Source organism: Strongylocentrotus purpuratus, unplaced genomic scaffold, assembly GCF_000002235.5.
Source record: "Strongylocentrotus purpuratus isolate Spur 01 unplaced genomic scaffold, Spur_5.0 spur5_scaffold_1, whole genome shotgun sequence".
Classification (NCBI taxonomy): domain Eukaryota; kingdom Metazoa; phylum Echinodermata; class Echinoidea; order Camarodonta; family Strongylocentrotidae; genus Strongylocentrotus; species Strongylocentrotus purpuratus.
Genome location: NW_022145594.1, coordinates 51,679,281 through 51,690,483, shown reverse-complemented (window position 1 = coordinate 51,690,483; position 11,203 = coordinate 51,679,281). Strand labels below are relative to the sequence as shown.

At 36.7% G+C, this 11,203-nt stretch overlaps 1 protein-coding gene across 1 annotated transcript; it reads left to right on the top strand.

The window, feature by feature from the left end:
* The first annotated feature begins 1,629 nt into the window (after positions 1-1,629).
* Positions 1,630-3,669, top strand: LOC115921214 (probable RING finger protein 207 homolog). Its single transcript, XM_030978452.1, has 2 exons — positions 1,630-1,718; positions 2,559-3,669. Exon 2 carries the CDS (start codon positions 2,569-2,571, stop codon positions 3,316-3,318), a length of 750 nt encoding a protein of 249 aa, XP_030834312.1. The 5' UTR covers positions 1,630-1,718; positions 2,559-2,568; the 3' UTR covers positions 3,319-3,669.
* The last annotated feature ends 7,534 nt before the right edge of the window (positions 3,670-11,203 follow it).

The window sequence follows — 11,203 nt, the reverse complement described above, 5'->3', positions numbered from 1 at the left end:
GGTATCTGAATTTTTAAGACAAAATCACATTTCTAAAAAGTTCAGTTTCTGCCCTTTCATATGACACCTCAATCAGGAAAAATGAGCAAGGAATAACAAAGTTCTGTTTGTTTAAAGTATTGCTTGCATTTCCATAACCTTAGAAAACGAATTCGTTTTCACTGGCTGCCTGCCGTAGCAACAAACGGAATTGACAAAAGACTTAACTCCGTTTCGTTAACAACCAGCCATGCATGAAGTCTTTCGTCTATGGCTGATGCTTGGATCTGGTTCATAAAATAATCATTTTTCTTAGACTGAAATAGTTGGGTCTGGGTCTAGATGTCTTTGAGGTAATAAATGGGGAGCGATTGAGCTAAGACCAAGAAGAAAATGACGGGTGTTTAAAAAATGATATAAGCTAGTTTGTTAAACAATGAAGAAACAATCTGCAAAACAAACAAAAAACAGATTTTTGAAACAGAACCATAAGACTTTAAAGCCCCTCTTATCTGTTGGAAGCCCCAAATTCGCCAAAAATGTGATTTCAAAATTTCACTTATATCGCTTAATGTGAAAAAGGATGTCATTTAAAACACATTTCTGCAACAGAAATCCTAAAATGATGTATTCTTTTATCAATATTAATTTTGTCTTCAAACACATATGTTTTGAAAATTCTTGTAGAAATCTGGGGATCCAACCACTTTATATTCTTAATCGTGACCTCGGGAGTAACGTTTGTCGCGTTAGAAAACTTCTTATCATAATGATATCGTTCATGTATAACGTCATTACAAAATTCAATTGATAAATAACATGAATTATTGTTATCAAGATACAACGGATTATCATATTTTGTGCGCGTTATATTCTGTAGGGGAAAGGCGTGAGGAAAATGATAAACTCCTCTTTGGTACGATCATTAAACCTTAACATGCGTTTATTATTATGTATGTACATTTTTTCACACTATTTTGGTGAAATGAAAACTAATTTTAAAAAAAAAGATATAGAGATTATATTAAAAGAATAGTTGGCTTGTTTTTAATATTAAGCATCTGTAATAATCAGGATGCGGTTATAAGTGTCCGAATAGTCTATGTCAAGGATGCCAGTTAGAGTTGATCAGAGGGCCTGAAAATCACCTAGAATGAGCTTTTTTGTACACAAAAAAGCCTAAACTATACGTTTGAAATTAACTTGCAAGGGCCTGCAATCAGGGTATTGTCTGAAAACTGGCATCCCCGGCCAATGTTATTTACAATTTCAAAATTCGAGGGAAGGGAGGGAGGCGCAGCCCCCTCCGCCCTATGTCTTGTATGCCTAAGACATTAGGGCATAATAGTTCCTACACAACCCGAAACTATGATAAACCAAACAACTTCTTAGCTTTCTCAACCAGACGATGGTTAGTCCAGTGAAGGTAAAGGTCTAAGATCGAATATCTTCGTTTATTTTCTCCTTCGCGACCGGATGTGTTTTGCATCAAAGCCATCTATTAATCAATGGCACTGGTTTGCATGATTGTATAGCGCCATCTTCGACATTCCAACTGTATGTCAAAGGTTGCTGGAAATTCCCAGTACCAAAAATAGATCGACAAATGAAACACATACATGACTTGTATACACAACCACTTATGATCAATGCACCACTACATCGTAAAGACAAAGAGTTTACATGTTTACTAATTTCATATCACACCTAGACCGATACATATAGTGACGGAAAAAGACGTGAGTAAATTTAAATGTATATCATTTCCAACTTAAAAAGAAATGCAGCGATATTTTGCAATATTTCCGTTTTACATTGTCGTATATACATGTCACTATCTAACACAAACACCCAGACCCAGACCAGATATAAAGTCATGTTTGTCCTTAGACTGAAATACTTGGATATTGGTTTATATGTCTTTGAGGTGATTAATGGAGATCGATTGAGTTAAGACCAAGATGGGAATGACGGGTGTTTAGGAAATGATGTCAGTTTGGTAAACCACGAAGAAACAGGCGGCAAAAATGACACTAAACGAAACAGAGCTTTGAAACAGACCATAAGATCTAGAGTTTATTCTGTTGATCGTGAACCCGGAAGTAATGTTTGTCGCATTTGAAAACTCGTGATCACATTAATATCGTTCAAAAGTATAACTTCTCAATGTTTGTTGGCCTGGGCAAAATTATCGATTTCGGTATGTTGTTGTGATCACGTTAGAATAACTAAATTATTATTGCATGTTATGTATATATGAATACATATGAGAAATATTTCAGGTTATTATGTGATTATAAATATAGCTAACATTTTAGTAGGAGACCAGCCTGTAGGTCCCGTGACCAATCTCTGGGAACAAAGGATTGAAAGTATTTTGTGTTCCGTGATGAATACCGAACAATTTTGACTTGGGCTGCCCCTTTGAAAATCCCGGGCATTTTCGTGAGGGGCCAATAAAGGTCAAACAGGGGTCGAAATTCAAATATATTCAAATTGTATCGATATGCATATCAAATTAGCTACACTAGCTTATAGTTATGTTTTTTCCTCTTCTTTTTTCCCTTGTAATCCGGTAGAATTCGAATCATGGCTGAAGCATTAAAGAATGTTATTGCTCAGAGTCTGGAGTGTCCTGTATGTCTGAATACCTTCACCGATCCCAAAATCCTGTCTTGTTCTCACACCTACTGCAAGGCCTGTCTGGACAACCTCTTGGAATGCCATGGGTACAACCAGATGCTCCGATGCCCTGTATGCAGAGCTGAAACCCAGATCCCAAACCAAGAAGTCAGCAAATTACCGGCAAGTCTAGCTTTGAAGTCTCTCATAGAAGACATGAATAATCAATACCAGCTTTGCTCGAATTGTAATTCCGAGGAAAAACCCCAAGCTGTTGTCTACTGTCAAGACTGTGGCAAATATCTCTGTATCACTTGTCACAACGCACATTCTCTGTGGCAAGACTTCATCGGTCATGAGGTCTTAGCCATGAGTGAGATCGAATCAGGAAAGGTAACAGTACGTAGGTACCGCAAATGCAGGAAACACCCCAAAGAGGATGAGGAGTGCTTCTGTTCCGATTGCAGGAGATTTGCCTGCTTCAGGTGTGTTGTCATGGAGCATACAAAGGAAGGACATGGGGTCATCGAGGCGGCTGTTTATGAAAGCAGCCATATGAAGAGTATCGAGGACCTCAAATCCAAGGCGCACAAGAAACGAACTTGCTTTCAGAAATACGTTGACTTCATTGATGAACAGAAAGACCACGTGCGCAATGTTCAGAAAAGTGTACAGATGATATCAAAAAAGCATTTGAAGAATCAGTCCGGCAGTTGACAAAGAAGAAAGAAATCCTCATTGGTGAAGTGAAGGGTAGGACCGAACGTGTAGAGAAAGAACTGAACGAAATGAAGAAGCCGATTGTAGAGCACATCACACACTTGACCACCATAGCTGACGTGGTAACCAATAGGACAAAGGTACCGTTAGATATGGATGCTTTGGCTGCACACTACACTCTATGTCAGGACTTACAGGAGGCCTTGAAACAAGAAGATCCTGACTACAAGCAGGCGATGAAATCGAGCAAGAAAGGAAAAAGTGTCAGTTTTAAGAGGAACGTTAAAATGGATGAGATAGCTCTCGGTAAGATCGTAAATGCAGTTGCAAAGAACATTGATTTGCCTACTAAGGAAAGCATGAATGCCATGGTTGGTACACCTGATGGTAGGATGGCAGTGGGATGTTGGACAGGTGGCGTGGAAATCTTCTCTGCTGATGGCCAGCTCCAGCAGACATTTCTCAAACATGTTAGGATTCGTGGAGTAGGGTTCCTCTCTGATGATCGGTATGTTATACTTGATAACTCAAACAATATCACACTGTACACACCAGAGTACACACAATTGAATGTAATGTTTGAGACTCTGAGTCACGATGAAGGGGGGTTTGCTGACCTCTCTGTAGACAGCGATGATCAGATCTATCTGACTTACATGGAAGCCCAGAAGATCCATGTATTCTCACCAGCAGGTGGGAAGGCGATCAGGGAGATACCATGCGATGGGTATGAACCTTGGCAGATTACTAGTTTTAAAGATCACCTGATCACCGTATCTGATGATACAATACGATTGCTTGACAAACAAGGTGTTGTTAAATATAGATTAGCGAAGTTAGGGGGTTACCTAGTAACCGCTGCTGTGTCTCAGGGGAATACAATCCTGATAGCCACCATGAAACGCGATGTAGGTTTGGTCAGCATTGATGAGTACACTAAGGAGCTGAAGCATGTCCAGAACTTCGTTATTGATTACAAGATTGAGGAGCATACGAGTGAGTGGTACTATCTCCAGCAGTACCGAACAGGAGAGATCGCTTTCTGCACTCCTGATAGACTCTATATATTCGACTGAAACAAATGGATGACTCCCCTTACTTGCATTGTATGACAGACCCCGCAGAACGTTTATCAAAGTGTGTGTGTGTGTGTGGGGGGGGGGGGGCTTAAGTATTTACGATCAGGTAGAGCAGAGAGTTAATTACGGTCAGATGAGCATATTTGGATACCTAATATGTGTGACACTGGCAGGTCAATATATTTTTGTTTAATGACGTAAATCGTGGTCCGAAGCAATATTTCATTTTACTGACTGAGACACTTGCTAAAGATTAATAGGAAATTTTTAACCCCCAGACCAGTCAACAATTGAAGCATGCTTTTGTAACATCTCATCTCGATAACTGTAACTCTCTCCTTTATGGACTTCCTAAACACCAAATTCACAGACTACAAAAGGTTAAAAACGCAGCTGCCCGCCTTGTCACTAAATCTAAACGTTCGACCCATACTACTCAAATACTCAAGAACCTTCACTGGCTTCCAATAGAACAGCGTATCAAATATACAATTATACTACTCACCTACCGTTCACTAAATGGATCTGTCCCTGAATATATTTCCTCTCTTCTTAATATCTCTTCAAGTTCTCGTGCAGATCTCGTTTCTCCAATTCAACAATGTTAATACAATTAAGAACAAAGAGGAGTTGGGGTGACAGAGTTTTTATAGCTGCTGCACCGTGGTTATGGATTTCCCTACCCCATTCAATCAAAATGTCAGCCAATCAAAATTTGTTCCAAAAAACTTGAAAACCTATCTAATGTCTGAATTCTTTAGTTAAGACGTAGTTTATTTCACAATCTGATGTAATTAACGTTGTTGAATTATATTTAATTATGTTAAATTATGTTCGTTCTCTGTAACTTCTCATGTACTTTCTTAAGTTTAATGTATTTACATTGTTAGGCGCCTTGAGCATCTCTTGGGGTGGATATGTGCGCATTATAAATGTTGTTATTATTATGTTATTATTATTATTATTATAGATTTAGCAATGACCCTTTATCTTCATTAGTACATTCTCTAAGCGAAAAATAAATTTCTGTTCATAATATAAAACGAGCGAGTACCATCTCATCTCTTCCTTTCACATATTTCTAAAGTTTGTGGCAGATTTGTTTTGTAGAGCAATTGTCGCTCTTTTCACAAACTTTTGGACACACTGGCCCCCAAAATTGGAATTCTCTCCCCAGAGGTATCCGACATTCGACTTTCTTCAACTCTTTAAATAAAATATTGAAAAATACTTCATCTGTTTTTGAATCAATAATACTCTATGGATGTTAATTTCTATTATGTTGTGTACACTGTTTTTCTATTGCTATATCTTTTATAGATAATAGTTGTAATCTGCATGTATCTTTTAATAACAGAGAATGCCTCGACAGGTTTTATTTGCAGTTTTCCCAATTTATTTATATTGAGTAACTTTGTATAATTCTGGTATAGGTGTAGACATATTTCCTTTGTTTGTGTTCTCTGTTTTCAAGATTCAAGATTCAAGATAATTTATATTCTGATTTAAAAAAATACAGAAATTCGTCCTCCACTGGCGAGTGACGTACATATACAAACAACATAAACAATATATAAATACATTCGAGGATACAAAGAAAATACAACAATAATAATAATAACAATAATAGTAATAGCAATAATAGCATTAACAAAGCTGACATGTAAACTTGAAAACTGGCATTTAAAAATGAATCTCGATAATGCACAGAATGCATTGAATAAATGAATTTAAAAGTGCTCTGAAAACATTCACCCCTTCTCTCCCAGAAAAGGGGTATGAGGAGAGAAAGAAAAGAATAAATGAGAGAGAGAGAGAGAGGAGTCGAGTGGAGTAGAACAGAAAGGAAATGTGAGGGAGAAAGAGAAGGAGGGAGAAAAGAGAAGGTGACAGAAAACGAGGAGCTCTGGGAGGGAAGAGATGAGGTAGAGGTAGAGTACAGGATATCAAGAACAGTGACTGCCCGTGGTAAAAAAAGACAAATGAGTCGTCAACATTCGAAAATTCGAAATTCAGAGCTGCAAGCTAGAGATAGACCCTGTGCAGTAGAAAGTTAGAATATAAAAAGTGTCCAATAAGGAACCTAGCCTTAGCCATTTCACATTTACATATACATATACATGTGTCATGGGACAGCGGCCATAACATACTAAAAACATGTAAGAGGGCGTGCACGAAGTCTGGTACATGTATACAAAGAGATGCAGTGTAGAAGAGAGGGGAGAAATAAGAAAAAGTGGTAGAAAAGGGAGAGATGCACACCTAAAACAAAGCTTCAAGTGAAAGGAGGGAAGAGGGAGGGAGAAAGAACATAGCAGCTGACATTCATGCACGCACTCAAGATAAGTTGTTCATCCATTAAAAGTTTAAAAGATTACTGTTTCGCATCATTATGGACGGAGTGAAAGGCATTTTAACACTATCATAAAAGACAGTTCTTCTCAAATATACATATTTGTTGAGTTGAAAGACATTTACTGTTATAGGTTACATTATTGCACTTAATACTGACATTTGAAATATTGACATTGATTAAAAAATTGATTAAAAAATTGATCAAAAAAGCATGGCAAAAGACATCAACTGTTCGAAAAATGGTTATCATGAAAATGACTCTGCTTTACATGACAAGACATGCAAAAAACCAGAGCTGTGATCAGAGCATAACATACCAATTTACATGTATGCATGTGTGTGTGTGCAGGCATGCATGAAGTCAGGTACATGAATACAATAGAGATAGAGGAAAGGAGATAGATAAGGAAATAAATAAGAAGAAAAGAAAGTGGTAGAATAATTAGGTGCACACCCAAAACAATGCTTCAGGTAGAGTTAGAGAGGACAGAAAAGGAGAAAAGATTATGACCTGGCTCCATGCATGCACCCAAACCATCCACACGTTACATACACTCAATTAGAAAATCATCGTTTTACAGAATTGTTGAAAATGTGTATGGCATTTGGAACAAAAAATTGTCTGAATCTACATCGTATTGTTTTGGGCACTGTTAGACGTATACCTGAACGGTTGAACTTAAAAAGCTCATGTAAAGGATGGGATGAATCTCGCATTATTAATTTATGAATCTTCAGTAGAACCTTCAATTGTGGGCAGCTCTGTGTGAGTAATTCGAATTTTTCTATATTGTACTTGAACATTTTAATTTATGTTGAATTATTATTTCAGTTCATTTTTATCTGAAGTTTAACAGAACCAGTTTAACCACCCCTGGACTAATAAGATTTGTAAAATGACTATATGACACATTTCCGTGTAATGTGACATGAAGTATGACATGATTTTGAATTGCAGGTTTAAACTTGAAGGTTTCAAGCTCCTAGTTACAATCTAAAAGAAGGTTGCAAAATTGATTGTATAGGAAACATCATTCATATTTTTTTGTAATACTTGCCTGGTGCAACTAAAATGAATTTATCCATTTTCGAAGAAGAGCAAAGAAGTCACTGTATATCGACTCTCAAAGCAGTTTTGATTTTGTTTAAACTCTGATAGTGCTTTTTACTCTTTGAGTAATGATGATTATTGGTTCTCAAATGAAAAATGTGAATCATAATATTTCTGTATATTTATTATTTCATTTCTTTAAGGACTGCACGAAATGGTCTTTGTGCTGAAAAAATGGTGAGAGAGAATATTCTCAAAAGTTAACAGGTTGCGTGTAGGATAATGTGTGTATAAAATATTTTCCCTTTCTTCAATAAAGTCACTGAAACTTGTTCAAATTTTATAGTAGCAAACCTTTCCTTTTAAATAATAGTGAAATCACCATTAAAAAACGTTTTAAAAAAGTAGACAACAAATGATAGTTTTTATTACAAAAGGAGCTAAAACCGTTTCATTCCCAAATGAGCTAAATCCATGTTTCATTCCAAAAGGAGCTAAATCCACTGGATTAAAAAAAAAAAAAAAAAAAAAAAAAAAAAAAAAAAAAAAAAAAAAAATCAGAATTAACTGGTAAATGTTTTCTTATCATATATTTGGTCTAGGGTGACTCCATTAACATATACAACAACATGAATGTACATGGCTAAAGGGAAAGTGGAGTAATAACAAAGGTGATTTACTCAGAAGTACCCAAAGTTGATTTATCTCCTTTTGGAATAAAACTATTTAAATATGGATGCAGTTGTCGTATGCTAGTGCTAGTGTGTGACTTTGAGCTACAAGTACACATGAATATAACACCAAATAACATGAGACCAAGATCTGCATCAGCTTCATTCCTCTTAAAAAAAAAATCATTAAATATGTTAATCAAAGTTTGTAGAAAGTGCTAGAGGAAATGTCAATAGGTCGCATTGACAACAACTAGCAATTGATATTGAAAGGCTTTTTAACATGCTGCAACTGCATGATGCTTAGCTGCTTAAAAATCCTTTGTCTACCACAATACCGAGAATAAAACAAGTTGGATCACTTCACGGGGACACAAACAAGTGGTTGATTTTGTTCCCCTCATTTTCGGTAGCTGATAATGGTTAAACATTGTATTTATCGTGAGATTCCTTGCTCCACTCTGACACACTTGAAATTGTGCATCAGATTACGTTTGTGCTACAATATGTACATCATGCCCATACATAGATTTTTAAAATTTACCTTAAGCAAGCATTTAATCGAAGCCCCAAATCATACTCTGAGCTTGTTTTACTTTGTACCTTCTTGTTACGTCCTTTACCATTGCCACAACTTTAATCAAATATTAGTTTAATAAAGAGTGTCCTTATTCAAATTTGAAGGTGCCTCATTATCTCTGTAATAAGAGTATAATGATAATAATAATAATCCGTTTTTTTATATAGCGCTCAATACACCGATCCAACGATGTGCCTAAGCGCTTTACAAATATATTATTACCCCGGTCATCGGATTCAGGCTTACCCGCACACAATGTGTGCACATTTTCCACTCCCTGGGGAGCATTTCAGCTAGTCGCCATTTTACGAGCACACATTTGCTCGTCCAACCACATGAACGTTCGCACCCTACCGGGTACCCATTTAACACCTGGGTGGAGAGTAGCAAGTGCAGGTACATATCTTGCCAAGGGATATTAGTGCCGTGTCGGGATTCGAACCCTCGACCTTCGCATCTACAGTCAAGCGTCTTAAACCACTCGACCACGACACTACCTTACCACCTCTCATAAGTGCCCCCTTTACCTATGATAATTGCCCCTATTTAAATCTTTACTCTAACAAGTGCCCTAATATTTTGTAATTAGTGCCCTCCCCCTTCTCCTATGTTCTTTAAAAAAAATCTCTGGTGAGTGTTCTTCAGAGGCGAGAAGTGCCCCATTTTGACCTCTGATAATTCCCCTTTTAATTTGACAAGTGTTATTTTCCCTTTGTACATGTGCTTCTGTTTCCTTTCACCATAAAATGTGCTCTTAATTTAATTTCAAAAGCTCGCTCATTTTGCTCACTAGCACTTAAAGTTGATATAAATATGTTTCTTATTAGAGATCTTTTCAGTCCATCATGATTAGATTTTGCTTAAAACCTATCAGGAGTATTATTTCATCTTTATAAGATGTAATTCTTTTCGCACTGCGACCTGACGAAGTAAAACAAAATTGCTCGCTCGCTTGCAAATAAATATATTCAGACCATCACACCTAACTGCAAATTATGATGCCAAAGCAGTATCTTGGACCTGGAAAGAGAGAAACAAACATTAAAACCATCCTTGATAATGTAATCACAATGTAGGGGTTAATACCAATGTCTAAATATTGTTATTTTTTTAATTTTTTTTATAGCTTTGAGGTTTTCCTTTGAAGGTGCCCTTTTTTCTTTCCGGAAAAGGTTCTTTGTTGTTGCTGCCCCCCCCCCCCCCCGAAACACACACTTCGGGAGACGCTCCGCCGCCCCTTGGTCTCGTACGTGTGACTTGAGAATATTCGAAAGAAAACATTAACACCAATGAAACAAATAGGAATATTGAAACGTGTGCCTATATGAAGCAACCTTGGTAATGCTTACCCTATTAGAACGAAAGAAAGGAAAGGAATGAACTTCCTGGTTGAGTTACTATATAAGCTCCATTTATCTAACCTAATAACGGATCAACCAATCAAATGCCAGGTTCATTACCGCGACCGAAGATGGGTCAGTCATGGGAGACGAGATTAGAGTATATAAGGGAGGATGGTTTGGGCTTGGGAGAACAAGAGCTAAGGCGATCAACGAGCATTAATCAACTTTACTCACCAAGCCAGCCAATTTCACAAAATCGTAAGTATTGCTGCATTTACAACATTTTGTTTTATTTCAACAAATTTTGGACAGTATTGTTTCATAATGTTCCTATAATTTATTCAATTTCTGTAATGTGTATAATCGGTTTATTGCAAGAATTATGATGACAATATTTCAAAGAGCTTTTTTTTCAAGATCTACAAATACAACATACAAACCTGCATTATGGGCTTTATAGTTTTATAATCCTGCATCCCATTTGTAACATTACGATGCGTCTGCTCTTCTTCATTTTAAAAGTATGTTTGATATTTTTTATTTGATCAATATCATAAGAGGACATCAAACTGTACAGTACCCTTTTCATTCTTGCCTAGTTAAAACGTAATCCCATCCCTGCCCTTGTTTTCTTCAATGATAGCATTACTTCAACTGAAAAACGAGTGTGCTCTCTGAGAAAGTTGACACACTCATCCCAAATCTATGTTTTTAAAGGTTGTTAATTTCATACCCTTATCAAAAAGAGAGTCAGATAGATCTTAAAGTAGATTCCCAGACACTAGAGATATCATGTATTCCTT

Excerpts from the sequence above, each read along its gene's own strand:
- LOC115921214 (XM_030978452.1), top strand. The coding sequence starts at position 2,569 with ATGGCTGAAGCATTAAAGAATGTTATTGCTCAGAGTCTGGAGTGTCCT.